This window comes from Typha angustifolia, chromosome 12 (genome assembly GCF_048772165.1).
Source record: "Typha angustifolia cultivar Huaian chromosome 12, ASM4877216v1, whole genome shotgun sequence".
Taxonomy (NCBI): Eukaryota; Viridiplantae; Streptophyta; class Magnoliopsida; order Poales; family Typhaceae; genus Typha; species Typha angustifolia.
The window spans coordinates 11308442-11325481 of record NC_133250.1 but is presented as its reverse complement, the minus strand read 5'-3'; the positions used below and the strand labels follow the sequence as shown (position 1 = coordinate 11325481).

At 38.3% G+C, this 17040-nt stretch overlaps 3 protein-coding genes across 5 annotated transcripts; 2 read left to right on the top strand and 1 right to left on the bottom strand.

Annotated features, from left to right (window-relative positions):
- The first annotated feature begins 336 nt into the window (after window positions 1-336).
- Window positions 337-2511, top strand: LOC140771957 (large ribosomal subunit protein eL8y-like). Its single transcript, XM_073113810.1, has 7 exons — window positions 337-446; window positions 671-718; window positions 806-1007; window positions 1502-1671; window positions 1815-1943; window positions 2028-2120; window positions 2200-2511. The coding sequence occupies exons 1-7, from the start codon at window positions 444-446 to the stop codon at window positions 2329-2331; spliced, it is 777 nt and encodes a 258-aa protein (XP_072969911.1). The 5' UTR covers window positions 337-443; the 3' UTR covers window positions 2332-2511.
- Window positions 2512-3621: 1110 nt separating this feature from the next.
- On the bottom strand, window positions 3622-7576 carry LOC140772277 (transcription factor TCP20-like). Of its 2 annotated transcripts, XM_073114267.1 has the most exons (3): window positions 5990-7576; window positions 5847-5904; window positions 3622-5402 (listed from the first exon to the last, which is right to left on the bottom strand). In XM_073114267.1, exon 1 carries the CDS (start codon window positions 7147-7149, stop codon window positions 6250-6252), a length of 900 nt encoding a protein of 299 aa, XP_072970368.1. In that variant the 5' UTR covers window positions 7150-7576; the 3' UTR covers window positions 3622-5402; window positions 5847-5904; window positions 5990-6249. The 2 variants fall into 2 exon arrangements, with proteins under 2 accessions (XP_072970368.1, XP_072970367.1); XM_073114266.1 differs by lacking the exon at window positions 3622-5402 and having other exon boundaries at window positions 5738-5904.
- Window positions 7577-11281: 3705 nt separating this feature from the next.
- Window positions 11282-16927, top strand: LOC140772618 (uncharacterized WD repeat-containing protein C17D11.16-like). Of its 2 annotated transcripts, none has more exons than XM_073114772.1 (17): window positions 11282-11370; window positions 11692-11810; window positions 11935-12125; window positions 12205-12284; window positions 12372-12467; window positions 12988-13111; window positions 13228-13286; window positions 13394-13462; window positions 13965-14032; window positions 14123-14219; window positions 14558-14632; window positions 15395-15493; window positions 15709-15852; window positions 15963-15992; window positions 16075-16137; window positions 16386-16463; window positions 16538-16927. In XM_073114772.1, exons 2-17 carry the CDS (start codon window positions 11692-11694, stop codon window positions 16622-16624), a joined length of 1479 nt encoding a protein of 492 aa, XP_072970873.1. In that variant the 5' UTR covers window positions 11282-11370; the 3' UTR covers window positions 16625-16927. The 2 variants fall into 2 exon arrangements, with proteins under 2 accessions (XP_072970873.1, XP_072970874.1); XM_073114773.1 differs by having other exon boundaries at window positions 11300-11435.
- The last annotated feature ends 113 nt before the right edge of the window (window positions 16928-17040 follow it).

Genomic DNA, 17040 nt, shown 5'->3' with positions numbered 1-17040 from the left:
TATAATGTGAACTCATTGTAATTTATTTTTTTAAAAGGTTTAGCACAATCTTTTTGCATCTATACGGAGGACGTCTCGAGTACGGCGAGCTGTTATAGTCTACGAATTCAGTAAAAAAACAGAAGTGATACTCTTTTGGGCCTTTTCGGGTTTCGGATCCGACCCAAAACCACAAGATACCAAATTCTAAAACCCGACCCAAACTGCTTTCTTTCTAGCCTTCTAGGGCTTCCATACTTCCAATGTGAGGAGGGTTGGATTGATCGGACGGCTAGAAATGTCCGATCATAACAAGTTTCACGTCTCAACGGATGAGATCAAATAAATCCTCCCCACCTTCTAGGCTTTATAAACCCCTTCTCCTCTTTTTGGAGCCTCCCACTCTTCTTCTAGGGTTTGCGCCACTCTGCCGCCAAAGCCCTTACCCTAATTGAAGCATCGAAATGGTATGGATTTCGCTCCTCGTGATCTTCTAAGCCCTCTTAGTTGCTCAAAATTTGATTTTTATGTCGCATTTCACCTTAAACTGGTTACCAGATCTATGGTTTTCTACTTTTCTTCTCAAATACATCGTTTTTATCTTCAAAATCCTACCTTTTCCTGTTAGTTCACAGATTAATATGCTACTTTTTGGATCTACATCTGCTAATATATGGTTTAATTCCATCAGGCTCCCAAAAGAGGTGGGAAGGCACCGGTTCCAGCGAAGAAGAAGACGGTAGTTTGCTTACATTTTCCTATTTTCATAAGGTTTTCATTTGGTTTCTACGTGTATTTTTACGGTTTTTATCCTTTTGATCTGTAGGAGAAGGTGGTCAATCCATTGTTCGAGAAGCGGCCGAAGCAGTTTGGGATCGGAGGGGCATTGCCGCCGAAGAAAGATCTCCACCGCTTCGTGAAGTGGCCGAAGGTGGTCAGGATCCAAAGGCAGAGGAGGATCCTCAAGCAGCGGTTGAAGGTTCCCCCGGCATTGAACCAGTTTACCAGGACTTTGGACAAGAATCTGGGTGAGTCCTTATTCTCTTTTTTCTTCACTTCCACTCTTATTATCTTTGTTGTCTGCGTTCTATTTTCCGGTGCCGTATGGGGGATGGATCTCATGCTTGCATTTGTTAAAAGAAGATGCTATTGTCAATGTTAAAGCCCAAGTTTAATTTTGGTTATTGAACATTTCTTAAATATTTCCAAGTTTCATGTGTTTAATATGTATCCCTCCCTTCATGTTCAATAGTTTTAGTTATGCTTCCTTTTCTGGATCAACTTTTCAACTTTGCTATGTTTATGGCTGCCTCCTGTCATATTCTCCGATTATCTTTGGAATGATATCACCTGTGCCCCTAAAGAAGTGAAAAGATCTGCACCGGTTGCAGATCAATACTGAATCCAAAATTTCCTAGGCTTCTACTTTATTTCGTTATGTTTGTTTTAGAGCATAGTGTTTTCTTTTTCTGAAAACAAAGATATGCCTATCAACATTCTACATGATTTTTTTTCTCTGTAGCAACCAACCTGTTCAAGATGTTACTTAAGTACCGGCCTGAAGACAAAGCTGCCAAGAAGGAGCGACTCTTGAAGATGGCTCAGGCGCAAGCTGAAGGGAAAACTGCTGAAGCTAAGAAGCCGATTGTTGTGAAGTACGGCCTTAATCATGTCACTTACCTTATTGAGCAGGTATTGTAGTTTTTCTTCCAAATGCATTCATGTACTAAGTCTACTGCATAATTAGATGGGATGTTTTAGAACTCTTGACCTGCTATTGGGGTCCTATTTAAATAGACTGTATCCTTATAATTTTCTTATGTGCTTATCTTCAGAACAAGGCACAACTAGTTGTCATTGCTCATGATGTTGACCCTATCGAGTTGGTGGTCTGGCTTCCAGCCTTGTGTAGGAAGATGGAAATTCCTTACTGTATTGTGAAAGGAAAAGCACGTCTTGGAGCGGTATGGATATGTCGCTCTTTTTGCTTGAACTTCAATTAGTTTGTCGCGCTGACATACACATCCTCTGATTTGTGTTCCTCACAGATTGTTCACAAAAAGACTGCATCTGTTTTGTGTTTGACGACTGTGAAGAATGAGGATAAGCTCGAGTTTAGCAAAATATTGGAAGCCATTAAGGTGAGTGATGGAATGAGTTTCTCTTAAAACTTGTAACACACATACATGCTCTTTTTGCTGAACACTACCTTTTCTTCAGGCGAACTTCAATGATAAATTTGATGAGGTCAGAAAGAAATGGGGTGGTGGGATAATGGGCTCCAAATCTCAGGCGAAAACCAAAGCAAAAGAAAGGATGCTTGCGAAGGAAGCTGCCCAGAGGATGAACTAGATTTATCTCTTTAAATTTTGTTTGATAGATTGGTGTTGCATTCCCTTAGTTTCAGAGATGGATATCTTAAATCTGAGGAACTCATTTACAGCTTGCTGCCTGCAGCCATATTCCTGTCTGAATCACAGTATATTTTGTTCTCTGGATTATGTAGAAACTTCAGAGATCCTTTTTCTTGCAGTTTTGCCGCACTTCTATCTTCCTACAGGAATTTGGCTTTCCTTCTGATTTTTTATTTTTAGGATAGGTAATTTTCTCTAGGTGGGTGTTTGGAGATGAAATTTTTGAAGTAACTATTTTCTTTAGAAAATATTCCTGTCCTGAGGAAAAAAAAAAATTCACTCTAGCTATGTTTCACTCTGCCTTATTTCTCTCTTTCCCTTCCCCTATCATCACCTTTCTCCGCCACCGTCGCTCCTCCACCCACCCCAATTGCCACCACCTCCTACTCCATTACCCTCTTCCTTCATTCTCTCTCTCTCTAACTTCTTTTTGCCTCTAAAATTTCCATAACTAATCGAAGAAAATTTTTCTCCTGGGATTCTTTAAAGATACTTTTCAATTTATATATAGTAGGAATTTCCTACGAAAATGTTCCTTATTCATCCAACGGGTGAAGTGTAAAAAAAACTTATGTTAAATTGCAGAGTGGGTTGTTAAGGTGCAGAGAGTCATGGACAAAAATAATTAATTTCTTGAGTAAGCCTCCAACATCAACAATTAAAGTGGTCAACTATGCAATAGCTTTTAATAGAGGGGAGGGACATTTACACTAAAACTTTCTAAACGACGCTCATATTTATATGCACCTTCTTATTTTCCTTTATAAACTCACTAAAATATTCAAAACCTCTCCATACTAAATCTACGTTCCGTAACCTAATAATTATGAAAGACGTTAGTTATAAGACTGAAAAATTATTTGTGATCTTCGATTGGTTACATGTCTAATTATAGGAGACAGAGTAACCTTCATGTCACCATCTCATGGTGAAACAAAGTAAACTGGCTCTATTCTATTCAACCAAATTGAATTAAATCAAACAGACGCCGTGTACTTTTCTGTAACATAAGCAAATCTCCAGAGTATATGAGTTAGCATCTGTTTAAAATTAATCAAAGATGTTGGTAGTACTAATTATGGAAAGTTAAAAGAAGGAACGATATGTTTGTTCCATTCTCACTGAAACTTGTTGCTGTATATTGATACTAGGAAGGAAGACATGGATGCTGGTAAAAAGAAAAGAGAATTTTCGTTAGAGATTACAAAACGATTAGAGACTTTGCCGTCGCGAAATGGATATCAAAGAGTTTCAAATATACAAAAGGAGCCTAGCAATTTCAAGTTAATGTTATTAACTGCTTGCGACAAGTCTATACAGAATTACAAGCCTTCGCTGGAAAATTTACTTCTGACCGAGCACTGACAACACTGTGAATGCATGCCAATGTTATGTCAGGATCACATGTATTCTATCAATTCTACAGCAAGAATTTCAAGAGGAGAATGTGGATGGACAAAAAAAAGGACAAGTTTTGTTCCACAACAGAAACAAAGTAAAGCATCTAGTATTCTGACATAATATCCTGAAGAGGACAGAAACACTTGCACTGATTGAAAGATATTGGTGACACAGTTCAGATATCAGAATATCAAACGACAGAATGAATAGCCACAATAAAATGCTAGCATCAGTCAATCTAAATGCAAAATATCTTAGAAATGACAATGATCTACATTGTTCCACTAGATATCCAACTAAGGATGAACCACACGAATACTCTTACAATTAGACATCATCTAGGAAAAGGTGAATCAACAGTTGAAACTAGAAAATAATTCATTGCAGGTACTAATTAACTGAAACCCTAGTATTGGACTATTGGTAATTATCTAGAATGTTACTCAACCAGTATGATCTCCAAACACAATGACAATATACTAAAGCAGCAAAATAAGAACCTTTATCATCATCAAGTTGTGCCTTTTTTTTCTTTTTTCTTTTTTTGAATAATCAAGTTGTGGCCATTGTTACCCTATCTATGTTGTAAATAAACAGCTGTCTTTAATATTATATCTGAACTACAAGCTATCAAGATAGTTTTTCGATAAGGTGAGTCTGAAATAGATTGAGTCATCTTGATAAATGATGAAAACAGGACAATAGTTTCCCAGTTTCTAATCATTTGGAAAGGAGACTCATACTAGGTTATAAAAGAATAGCCAACTTTCCAGCTATATGAATCACTGAAGGACTGAATATTGAAGTTAAAGCAAGTTTCATTGGTAGAAAATGTGACCATGAAACAGCATGCAATCAAACTTTATATAAATTGATTGTTGTCAAAGAGAACAAGGATCAAGACTTACTCTTTGCAGAATGTCAAATTCTTAAAGAACCTAAATATGACCTCTTCTGTTTGTGTTGATCTACTTTTTCACTTTTGTGTTTCTTTAAATAATCTTCCTTCCAGCCGTGCAGCATTACAACATACTAGTGTCTGAAATATTGTAGAGGTTATAAAGAAAACACCCATTTCTTATGTGTTAGGTGCATGGAACTGGAGATATGTGAGTCAATCTTTTAAATCAGGAAATAGAACCGTGAAACATCTGAAATTTCAAAGATCCAGATAAAAATTTGGGGGCCAAAGCATTGAGTCACACTTCGTATATTAAGATATGCATGTATAAAAGATTGAAACTGAAGGCTACACTAACAATAGCTGTATATAATTTGGATTCCTGACCCTAGTCTACCTTCTATTTGATCCTCAAGTGTAAATTCTCCAAGACATCTTGATCCATGATCTTCAATGGAGGATCATTTCATGTCTCTCAATGCTGTCATGTCTTGCCAACCTCCACTACTACTCCATAATCTGACGACAACTTCTTGTTTCAAGGAACATGGATCTTCATTGTTTATGCATCCAGTAATCTCATTGAAATGTGCCGTACTTTTAAGTTTTCCACATCTTCAGAAATCATTCTACTAGTTATACATATTCTTCATACTTCACCAACCTGTAATCCCTAGACTAACTTACCAACGAATCAAGCTTCTCCCCTGTAAAAGTATTTCTTATCAATCACCCCAGCAAGAGAACTAACGAGACCATGTTTAAGAAAGCTTATTCACATCACACTTACAGCATATGTGAATAGACAATGGCAGATATTTACTTAATATCATGATTCCTATTACTACTATTCAGAAATTGTGATCAGCTTGCAAATTGCATTTAGCAAAACTCAGTTGAACAACCACCAAGAGAATAACTAAACTAAAAAAGGCCAAAGCTCTTACGTGCGAAGAAAAATTGACTCGTTTGCAATTACTGAAAAGCAAATAAAATTCAAAAGCTCACAATATGTATTTCAGAATCAATCTCTCTTAGATGATTAAGAAGGGAGAAGGCATATTTTATTCATCATCAAACAAACCAATCACAATTCCATCAATAACTAAGCGCAAAATTATCGAATATCTTTGGAACTCATATCTACACACCTTGAGACAAACAAGATACTCAATTCCATCCAATCTATTCATCTCTGTTAATATACACCTGCAATTTATATTTCCACTAAAGCATTACAACAAAACAGTGACAAATATTACAACTATGGAAGGAAAAATGATATATAAGTTACCTGAATTCGGAAACCAGTAAAAAAAAATCTGCAGAGAGAGATCGCATGATCGCGTGATTGTGTGATAATCCTCCTTTCTCTTACCCTGCTCTGACCAAAATCAAACGAAGAAAACAAAACCAACCAAAACAACTGAGGGTGAAAAAGGAAAAGGTTAAAAAAAAAAATCAAGTTTTGCGACCCTCTTCAGCTCAAAGATTACATATTCTTCCTCCTAAATCGCAAATATTGCTTAAAACCTCTAAACCCTTTAAATCCATCTACTGTCCTGACTCCTCCGAATCATCCTCCCCTGCATGATCCTGCTGCTGTTGCTGCTGCAATTGACCACCTCCGCCGCCGCCTCCTCCACCCCTGGCTTGTGCCATCTGCTGATAGAATTGACTCAAAGCTTGTGGATTCACCGCCCCGACACGCCCGTCCTGCGAAAGCCCGAGCTCAAGTCCTGGAAGTGGCGACTGCCCGTGCCCGCCGAGCATCGACATAAAGCTCATCGGACCACCGGGCAATTCAAGCCCATGCAACCCTATCCTCTGCATGAAATTACCAACAGACCCTGCCCCTGACCCATCGCCGCCTCCGCCGCCGCCGCCACCCGCCGCCCCCATATCAGATGTCGACGCTGCCAAAAACCCGGGGCTGAACCCTGCCACGGTCGGCGGCCACAATCCCGGGTGCATCGCCCAATTAGCCCGGGCGCCGGCAGCGCCCGTTGCCTGAGGCAATTCGTCGAGCTTGTGGTGGCTGTGGAGCCCAGCGGGCACGGAGGCAGATATGGGCCCCGCGCCGCCTCCGGCGGCAGCGGCGGCGGCGAGGGCGGAGGCTGGGATGGTTCCGGATCCGGTGGCGGCGATGATGGACGGCTCAGCTTGCTGTAGAAGCCACTGGATCGTCTCGCCGTCGGATTTGTGGCCGAGCTCTCGCGTTAGCTGGAAGATTCTAGCGGCGCAGAGCGCCGGCATCCGAATCCTTCTTCCGCGGCCGTCGACCTTGGTGTGGCGGTCCTTGTTCGAGCTCCTCTTTGGAGCAAGCTGCTTTCTTGACTCGTCCTTCTCGGCGGCGGCAGGGTTGGGGTCTCTGTGGTCTGGATTGGGCAGGCCTAGAGCTTGGTGGAACTTGGGATGTTCTTGGGGGAGCTTGGAGGTGGACTTGGGATCCATGGAAAAGAGAGAGGAGCTCCTAAAGGTGAGATTTTTAGGGGTTGGATTGATGGAGATGGAGGTGGGGAAGGAAGAAGAAGGGGAAGACTAGGCTTTCATGGGTCTTCACTATTTTGGCAAGAAAATGAGATTGGAGTTGAGAGAGAGAGAGAGAGAGAGAGGTGAGAGAAATATTAATCAGAGAGAAAGTTACCAACTTTTTTAAGATTTACTCTGCTTTTGGGAGGTTTTTACAGTCTACTGCATCTCTTGCCTTTTTCTCATACTGGAATCAATAGGAGAAGGGAAAAAAAAAAAGTCTTTGGTTTGTTGGAATATAATAAGTAAGAAGAAAAAAACAAAGAGCGCTTCTTTCACTCTACTGCTTCTCATAATAAAAGAGAGGTTTTTTTTTGGTTGTTGGCTCTCGGGGTACAGAGAGAGATAGAGTTGAAATTTAGAGACGAAAGAGTGAAAACTTTGATGCCCACTTGCAAAATTTGGCAAGAAAGAGAGATTTTTAATTTATTTTTTTAATTGTTCTTTTACTGCCAAATTTTTAATAGTTTTGGTGATGGCTCTCATGCACTATTTTGCTACCTCTTTTTCAGGGATAGCTTTCCTTTTCCTCCCTTGACTTGTCTGTGGGGCTGTCCTGACTTCCACTGACTGTTCATAAGACATGTAAACTCCCTTTCCCACATTCTAAGGATTGGATTCCCACCCCCCCCCCCCCCCCCCCCCTCATTACTCTCTCTCTCTCTCTCTCTCTCTCTATTCCTCTCCTTTCTCATCTCCTGTGTGCTATTATTACTCCCCCAACTGTGAAATTGCACCACTTGCAAGGGACTCAAATGTCCAGGTGGCACCCTTCCATGGGCACATCTGGCTACTCATCAGGGACCAATCTGCTTGCTTACTCACTACTCCTATGAAGACGGAGAGAGAGAGAGAAGATGAATAGAGGAAAATATTAAGAGCACCAACCACATGGAAATAGAAGGACCTCAGTTGCAGTTATAGCACTCCAGTTTGAAGCTCTTTTTAGAAATAGCTCCAGTTTGATTTTCCCCATGTTAGAGGTGGTTTCTGACACTTTCTTGCATTGAAATTAGTGGAGAAACTGACTGCTCTAAGAGATGGATGGAGGTGGTACTTAAATTGATTGTTCTCTCTCTCTCTCTCTCTCTCTCTCTCTCTCTCTCCCACAGTAAGTGCAGCAACCTCCTCTTGGTTGATTCCAAGAACCAGGCTCAGGAAAATGACATGAAATCCGAACTCATCCTCTCTTTTGTTTACAAAGATTCCCCACCCCCTTGTGGACAAATACTACAATATCCTTCCTTCATTTGGATTTCTTTCCTCACTCTCTCTCTCTCTCTCTCTCTCTCTCTCTCCTCATTTTCTCTTAGAGGATTTTTGTACACCATTTCATCTTCCAATGAAATGCTAATCTTGTCGCAAGTTGAGGATGGTGATGGTCTCATGACTATCATGGCAACGCACTACAAGTCAAGGCACTTAAATGGACTCTCCTGTCACATGATAGGATGGATTTTACTGCATCATAACAGTCTTCATGATACTAATAGCATCTGGTAATTAGATGAGTGTTTTAGCTTCAGAAGAAATAATTCAATCCCAACAATTATCAACAAGTTACGGGAAACGAAAGCGCAAAGATATTTCATTATCTTTTGATGTAGATTTAATGAAAAGACTCGATTTTTATGTTTGTCTAGGCACATGTATGAATATTTGCTTTCCATAAAGAATACTAGAAGATATTTATAGGTGGTGAGAGATACCTATTTCATTTGCTATTCTGTTGATCGATTTCTGTAGTTGTCCATTTCAATTGCCCATTAAGTTTATCGATTGACTTCTTCCTAGGATGTTCAATCTATTTGTCCATCCTTAATTGGGCTTTCTTTTTCTTCGGTTGACTCTAAAGACTTGTCCTGACGCTTCTCAACACTAAGATCTTTCTCTCTAGGCTCTCTAAACTCACTCTTATTTTACGATTCGTTGATGACTGATTGGTCTGTCAATCTATGGAAGACCCTTATTTTTTTCCTCAAGGAAGAGACTTTTTAACCCTGGACTGGGTTTACACTTGCTGCATCCTACTCCATAAAGGACTACTTAACCCTTCCTCTGCCTCCTCTGTAGGGAAGGCCGGAATCCTTTGATCATCTCCTTCTTCCATATAAATTGATCAAACCTTCCTAGAATTCTTGCCTCTTGGCTCTGGTTTCTGTCATCCTTGCCTTTGTCTTTTAATGCTTACTAGTTCTCTGATAAAAAAAAAGGGACTCTATTCGAAGATGCTCTTATTTGATCATCGACCATCTTTTCGATATTCTCTGGCGATTTCTTTGGAGAGAATACAATTAGAGGATTTTTAGAAGAATAGGATCGTCACCGGCCTTCGCTTATTTGTCTCTCGAATATCTATGCACAATAGATGTTACAATAGATGTCACATTCCAAATTAACATATAACATATAAATTCTCAATTTAAATAATATTTGTTTACAGAAATTATTTTAATAAACACCTAATACTTTGTTTTATTATCTTTAATATCCTATCATATAATAATTTGTTATTTAATCTTTGTATTTTACTTAACTGATAGTTATCATATTATAAATTAAAGTAATTATATATGCACACTAACTATAATATTTTCTTTTTAATTTAACTCTCGTATGTTTTAATATCATTGTCATAGGTAACGAGTTATATGGAAGGATATTTTAGTTCTTTTTACCGTCAATTTAAATTTAAGTTCAGATTCTTTTGAAACAATAAACACAAAACTCAAGGCGGCGTTTTAAAACATTGAAGGATCTATAATCGAAAGCATGGTGCTTATTGGAATCATTGAAGGATTGTGACCATTTATGAAAGAGCTCCTTGTACATAGCTTGGCTTACATGATCTTTAGGGTAGCTTGGCCCTAACTAAATGTTCTTGAGGGGACTCTACTCTCTACCCCAACTCTTTTTCATTATCCTTAATGGAAATTCTAACACACACACACACACACACACACACACACACTCTCTCTCTCTCTATATATATATATATCTATCTATCTAATCTATATATAAATAAATAAATCCTTTTCCTTTTGCTTTGATGGGAAGAAGTCTACTTGTATGTATGTTGATGTCATAATGGTGGAGAGGGTTATGTGTCTATTGGTGTTTGGATTGCTAGTCACAAGTGCCTCCCACTGTGGAGACAATGGAGGGTCCCTCCCTTTGAGTGGTTTAGTCTTGGCCTTTTGACATATCACTTGAGTTCACATGAATTTGTATACACAAAATTAAAGAATCTCCTCCCTCTCACTTTATTGCTCTGGATGGCAATGCCATCCAAATGTTTGAATTTGAATCAATGCATATGAAGTTGAATCATTCCATCCTCTTTCTTGCCCAACCTTTACCTATAGAATTCTTGAGAATATAATTTCACCCCCAAAAGGAGCCCCTCTCTGCTACTCTGTTAATCACTTAGTGTGAGCCATTCAGAGTCCTCTCCTTTCCCTACTACTTACTTGTAATCATTGCTGAAATCCCTAGATTAGGATCTTAAATTGGACTAGTTTATCTACGGCTACAAGGAATTCTTTTTGTTTGTTTCATTTCATAGATTAGCAGTAATATATATTTGGTATATCACAGAGGGGGAAACAAAGAAGAGAATTTTAACCTAACAATACCCGATAGAATAGTGGATATTCCGTTACTTCAGAAATAATAATAATAATAATAATAATAATAATAAATTTAGTTCTCTTTTTTTAAATTTTTTTTTTAATCTTTTAAAACTCACAGTTAATATAACATGGGTCAAATAGTATATAAATCCGGCCCAAAACAGTCCAATTAGGACTGGGATAAGGCCGGCCCAAATCAACTCTGGCCTGTACCAGCTCAAGCCCGACTTTGAGGTGGGCTAAGTGGGCTAGGCCCGTTAACCCATTTTAAAGATCCGATAACTCCGCCCGAGCCCGAAAACTCACGGGCTAGTTAGCGGTAACGGGCGATAATAGTTCAGCCCAGCCCGAACCCGGCCTGGCCCGCCCAATGATCACTTGTAGAGTCCGTTCTAAACCCTTTTCCCAATTAAACCCTAAAAGATCGCCCGGTCGCTCCTATTCGATCTCCATCCTTCTCTGCTTAGCTACGCTACGCCACGCCAATCCCTCATTCGTCCGTCTCCCAAAGGTTCGCCGTTCTACATTTCTTTCGGAGCCTTAGTGGGGTTTCTTCTACGTCTTCTTCTGATTTAGGTTGTCAGGCCGTTGAGAAATCTGCTAAATTTTCTTCCTTTTGGGGGTTTTAAGTAGTTTCCCTATACTTTTATTTGTTGATTTGATTGTACTAGTTAAAGAAAAGAAATGGATTGCATGTCAGGAGGTGTCAAATTTGGTTTATTTTATTTATTTATTTTTGGTTCTTTCAGATTGTGGTAAAGAGTTGATTATTATAGTATTGCCAATTCTAGTTGTTTTATTATGTGCTTTTCTATTGTTTTTCGTGATGAAGATGATTTCTGCCATATGCTGGGTTCCAAAGGGGGCTTCAAAGATTGTTCCACTGGTAGTGGAGCCTCCTTCTAAAGAGGAAATAGAGGAGATATTGAAGAATGACTCGCAAGAAACAAGGTTAGTATTAGTCGGGCCTTCTTGTCATAACTTAGCAAAACAACATGTACTATAATTTGGCTCAAATAACTCTTTTGGCAGTTACATATGATAATTTAATCCAATTCCTGTCTAAAATTTGCAGAGAAGACAGTGAAGAAGAAGAAGAAGGAATGGATGTAGACACTCACGTGGACGTAGATGAAGTAGCACGTGCGGTGTCTGCAGCACAAGCCCTTGGAAAGAACCAAGGCAATAAGAGCTCTAATGATCTCCAAAACATTGCTGATAGCCTTCGGGAACTGGACATGGATCATTATGATGACGAGGATGAAGGTACCGTTTCTTGCTAAATATATGTTCCGAATAAAGCTTGAGGTTTTGTAATCTTCTCTCATCTGTTCTTCATTTTTAGGTATTGAGCTATTTAGTACTGGAATGGGAGACCTTTATTATGCGAGTAATGAAATGGACCCCTATCTACAAAATAAGGATGTAGGTTTTTCCTTCTCCAGGAAAGTTTTTCTTACTATTCTATCTTTGTAGATCCTTGAATTAACTATTTGGGGATGCTTCATGCAGGATGATGATGAAGAAGAGATTGATGACATGGTAATAAAACCTACGGATGCCGTTATAGTTTGTGCACGTAATGAGGATGAAGTCAGTCATCTTGAGGCATGTATCTTTGACTTCAAGAACATCTTTTTTGGCAATTCTGTTCACATCCACTTCCTTCTCAAATCAGCCATGAGGTGTCTAATTTACAGTACTGACAGTAACTGATAGTTGTGAATTTGCGATCATTAGTCCCCTTTTCTTTCGATCTGCTATATTTTGGTGTGGTCATACTGCTAACAAAAAGTAGCAGTCGACCTGATATATGCACAACCTGATCTTTGATAAAATGATAGTGATTGTTAATTGAGTAGACCATTAGATGTGAAGTCACTATAGATATTCTTCTAATGCAAGATCTTGGGAAGACAACTCTTCATTACTTAATAAACCTACACTGACTCATACTCTCTGGTTTTCTTTTTTACCTTCATAAATTGATAGGAAAGCCATTATTATGATTTCTGTAGATGGGATGCTTACTGTTAACAATCACACAAACCTCTTATTTACTTCAAGCCAATTATAATGCTGATATACAACCTGTGGAAAAGTATGATTGAAATGTCACATATCTTAGGTTTGGATTTATGAGGAATCAGAAGATGGAGAACCAAACATGTATGTTCATCATGATGTCATCCTTCCTGCTTTTCCCCTTTGCACAGCTTGGCTTGACTGCAATCTTAAAGGTGGTGATAAAGGTAAACCATTTCCTTAACCTGAAATTAGAAATGTAATTAATCTTTTATCTTCTTCTCCAGTTAACTGGCATGTTGTGGTTAATCTCTTACTTCTTTGTTCGATGTGTCTTTGGCAGGGAATTTTATAGCTGTGGGTTCAATGGAACCTGCTATTGAGATATGGGATCTGGATCTTGTATGTATCTGTTAATTGGATCTAATGAGAATCTATCTTGTGAGTTAATGTTAACTTGCATCATTTAGCCACACAGTGGTTACCGAAAATATTTTTTTATTTGACAGATTGAGGAGGTCCAACCTCTTGTGGTATTAGGGGGTCTGTCAAAGAAGAAAAAGGCGAAGGGGAAAAAGGTATAACACTAGCAGTCCTTTCAATTGCTCTTGTTTCTGCTACAGCACGCGTCAGCTGTGTCATTGTTGACAGTGAGATATTTTATGCTGATTTTTTCCTCTCTTTATTTACAAAATAAGATCGCTGTTCTAGCAATTTTAAGTCTAATTGCTTGGCAGAATTATGTTAACAAAGTTGGAATATTAGAATTAGGAAATATCATATCCACTAGGGAAAACCAGAAGAAGTCGAAGTTTAACTCAATTACTGTATACTGTTAGCAAAATTTCATGGTTCATGCTTTGCAACATTACAGTCAAAAACTTTGGAATCTTTTGTTAGAAATGATCATATGCCATGATGAAAGTACCAGAGTGTGTGTATAGTACTATAAATACTGTTTAAATGATTTTACACTGTCTACTTCTATTTACCAAATCCTTTCTGTTCACACTAGCCAACTGAAATTCCTGCGCACTACTGCTGTTAATTCTTACTAGTTTATTGTATCTGCATTTGTAGACAAAAAAGTACAAGAAGGGTAGCCATAGAGATTCTGTACTTGGTCTTGCATGGAACAAGGAGGTGAGGTGAGCACATAGCTGGTTTATCTCTTTATTGATAATTCAAATTATCTTTGGTCGGTGAGTTTTAATATTTTTTCTCGTACTGAATTTCAGGAATGTTTTAGCCAGTGCAAGTGCTGACAACACAGCCAAGATTTGGGATGTAGTTGCTGCGAAATGTGTTGTCACATTTGAACATCACAATGACAAGGCAACTGCTTTCACTGTCATTCCTTTTCAGTTTTTTCTATTTTTCCATACTATCCATTTTTCTTTACTCTCACATGTATTCTGCGAACTGTGTGAGTAGGTACATATGATGGTTATACTCTTCTAAGGATTTAGTAAAAAAAATTATCAACTCTCTAAGTGTCCTTGTTTATTGAGTATTGCTTGTTTATCAAGAGACCTTTTACTATTTTTTGATTCCTTAATACTTGCTCATTTTTTCTGTGTTGTGTATTCGTAAAATCTTCCATGAAGTTGCTCATAAAAATGTTGATCATTGTAGAAGCATAGGTTGATGGTCTCTGTTGATGTATGCGACAGGTTCAAGCAGTTGCATGGAACAGGCACTCTCCTGAAATACTACTTAGTGGATCTTTTGATCAATCAGTTGTCATGGTAAGGCAGAGTCAATCATGTTCATATCACTTCAGCTTGTTCTTTCTTATTGTTCTTCATATGCTTTTATAAGATTACTTAAATCTAACTTTCTTTGATGATTTGTGTATTATATCTATCTGTGATTAACCCACATGTCAGAAGGATTTTATGCATGTGTACCCCTAGAAAGTAGATGTTTTCAGGTTTAGCTGTATAATGACACATTGCATATATACTTATTGAGCACATACACACTCATGCTTACCATGATGAGTTGAGATCTCTCGCTTATTATTTTTACTTTTATTATTTGACGAAATCTCTCGCTTATTATTGCCTTGGAGCTTGGATCAGATGCAGTCAACATTGTTTAATTTGTTTTTTCAGTCATTCATTGTCAAGAAAAATCGCAAAATCTTTGAAATACTTTAGTTTTTGCGCTGTTATCAGAACTATTTATTACATTTTCACTGTACTCATTCTATAGTTCACAAAAAATTGGCTAGAAGTTAGAACTCTTCTGCTGTTCTAGAATATCAAGCTGTTAACACATTTATCTTTAAATGATCAGTACATCAGAGCTTTCAGTATTGTGGTTGCTTGAAAACAATCATGATTTTTTGATCTATCGAGTCCTTTACTCCATATTTTGTATGAACAGCTTGGTGCAACTAATAAGTTTCAAGTCTTCCTCCAAGTCCATTAAGAAACTTTACTACAGTATCACTTCTGTATTTTATCCTGGTTTCTTTAAACTAAATTATACTTGACAACATCCAGATGGATATGAAATCTAGTCAACAGGCTTGTCATAAATGGTCTGTCACAGCAGAGGTTGAGAGCTTGGCATGGGACCCCTTCAGCGAACACTCATTTGTGGTGAGTTTTATGCTCTACCGTGTGAAAATCATTGATTCACAAACTTTTGGTCTATTACTAAGTTTTGTGGGTATGCTGGGCATTGACCTTTATAAATGAATTAAACAAATAATAGTTGACCTTTACCAGTCCATCGGTAGTCTTTTTGTGAACCCCCATTTCACTGTGGTTTTTATTTGCTTTCCATTTTGAGACTGAACATAAGTGCTTTCCAGGTCAGTCTTGAAAATGGTACAGTACAAGGTTTCGACAAGCGCACAGCTTCATCAAATTCAAGTTGTCTTTCGAAGCCAACTTTCATTCTTCATGCACACGAGAAAGCTGTCTCTTCTGTCTCTTTCAACCCATCTGCTCCTAATGTATGTTCTTATCTTATGTTTACCATTTTGTTATACTTGCAAGCCATTAAAGGTGCATGTGTCAAGTTCTATTTCACTGTGCCATACTTATTAGCATGTTTTTTGTGCAGCTTCTTGCAACCGGTTCAACAGATAAAATGGTAATATTGTATGCGCAAAATATCATTTACTATATGTCCAACTGCTTATCTGATTATGAACTGGCTACTACTGCTAAAACAGGTGAAACTCTGGGACTTATCAAACAACCAACCATCATGCGTTGCATCACAGAATCCAAAAGCTGTAAGTCGATAATCTGATTCCTGTGTCCCAATGATTTGGTTCAACTCTTATGCACTCTTTCTACTATTTAGTTCTCTTTAGTGTAATTTCTTTACAAAATCAAAAGGGTCATCAGATACGTGAAACTGTTTCCATCCAAGTCCTTTTGGTGCTCCTCTGCCTGTGTGGTTCCTTCAACCTGAACTAAGATCACCTTATATATGCATCCAAGTAGTTCGTAGTTTGACTTATCTATGTGGTTATTTTAGGGAGCTGTCTTCTCTATATCCTTTTCGGAGGACAGCCCTTTCTTGTTGGCCATTGGAGGGTCCAAGGGACGATCTAAAGTAAGCATTATATTCTCATGGTGCCTACCCTTTCTTTCAGATCTAATTTAACCGCGATTATTCAATCCTTCCAGGTATGGGACACCTTATGCGATCCAGGGGTTGTTCGTAGCTTTGGCAAGTATAGCAGTGGAAGAATTGATCCAAATTCCTCCGCTTGAGCTTTTTTGTTATGGGGTCTTGATGTCCTGCAGTCAAAAGATTATACATGTTCTGCGTCACTGGGTGTAGTCAGCACTTGTGGGATGTCTTCAATTTTGACTGAAGTCGTTGAAATATGTGTGCAAAAGTATTTCCTCTACTTCTAGTGGCATTGTGGCAATATAATTTATTCCTACTTTCCAAGATGATTCTCTCAATATCGCCTTTGTTCTTTGAAGGGTCTGTTTGTCTCATGATATGTGCATCATCTTGTATAGATTTTGTAAGAAGAAATCAAAGACTAAATGCTTTTCGAACTCAAATCCTTTGTATGCTCAGTAGATTTTAATTTATTCTTCCTCGTCTAATATAAGCACGGATATCTTAAGAACAATAGGTTGAGTTAAACTGTCAAGGAGAACGAGGTAAAATCAAT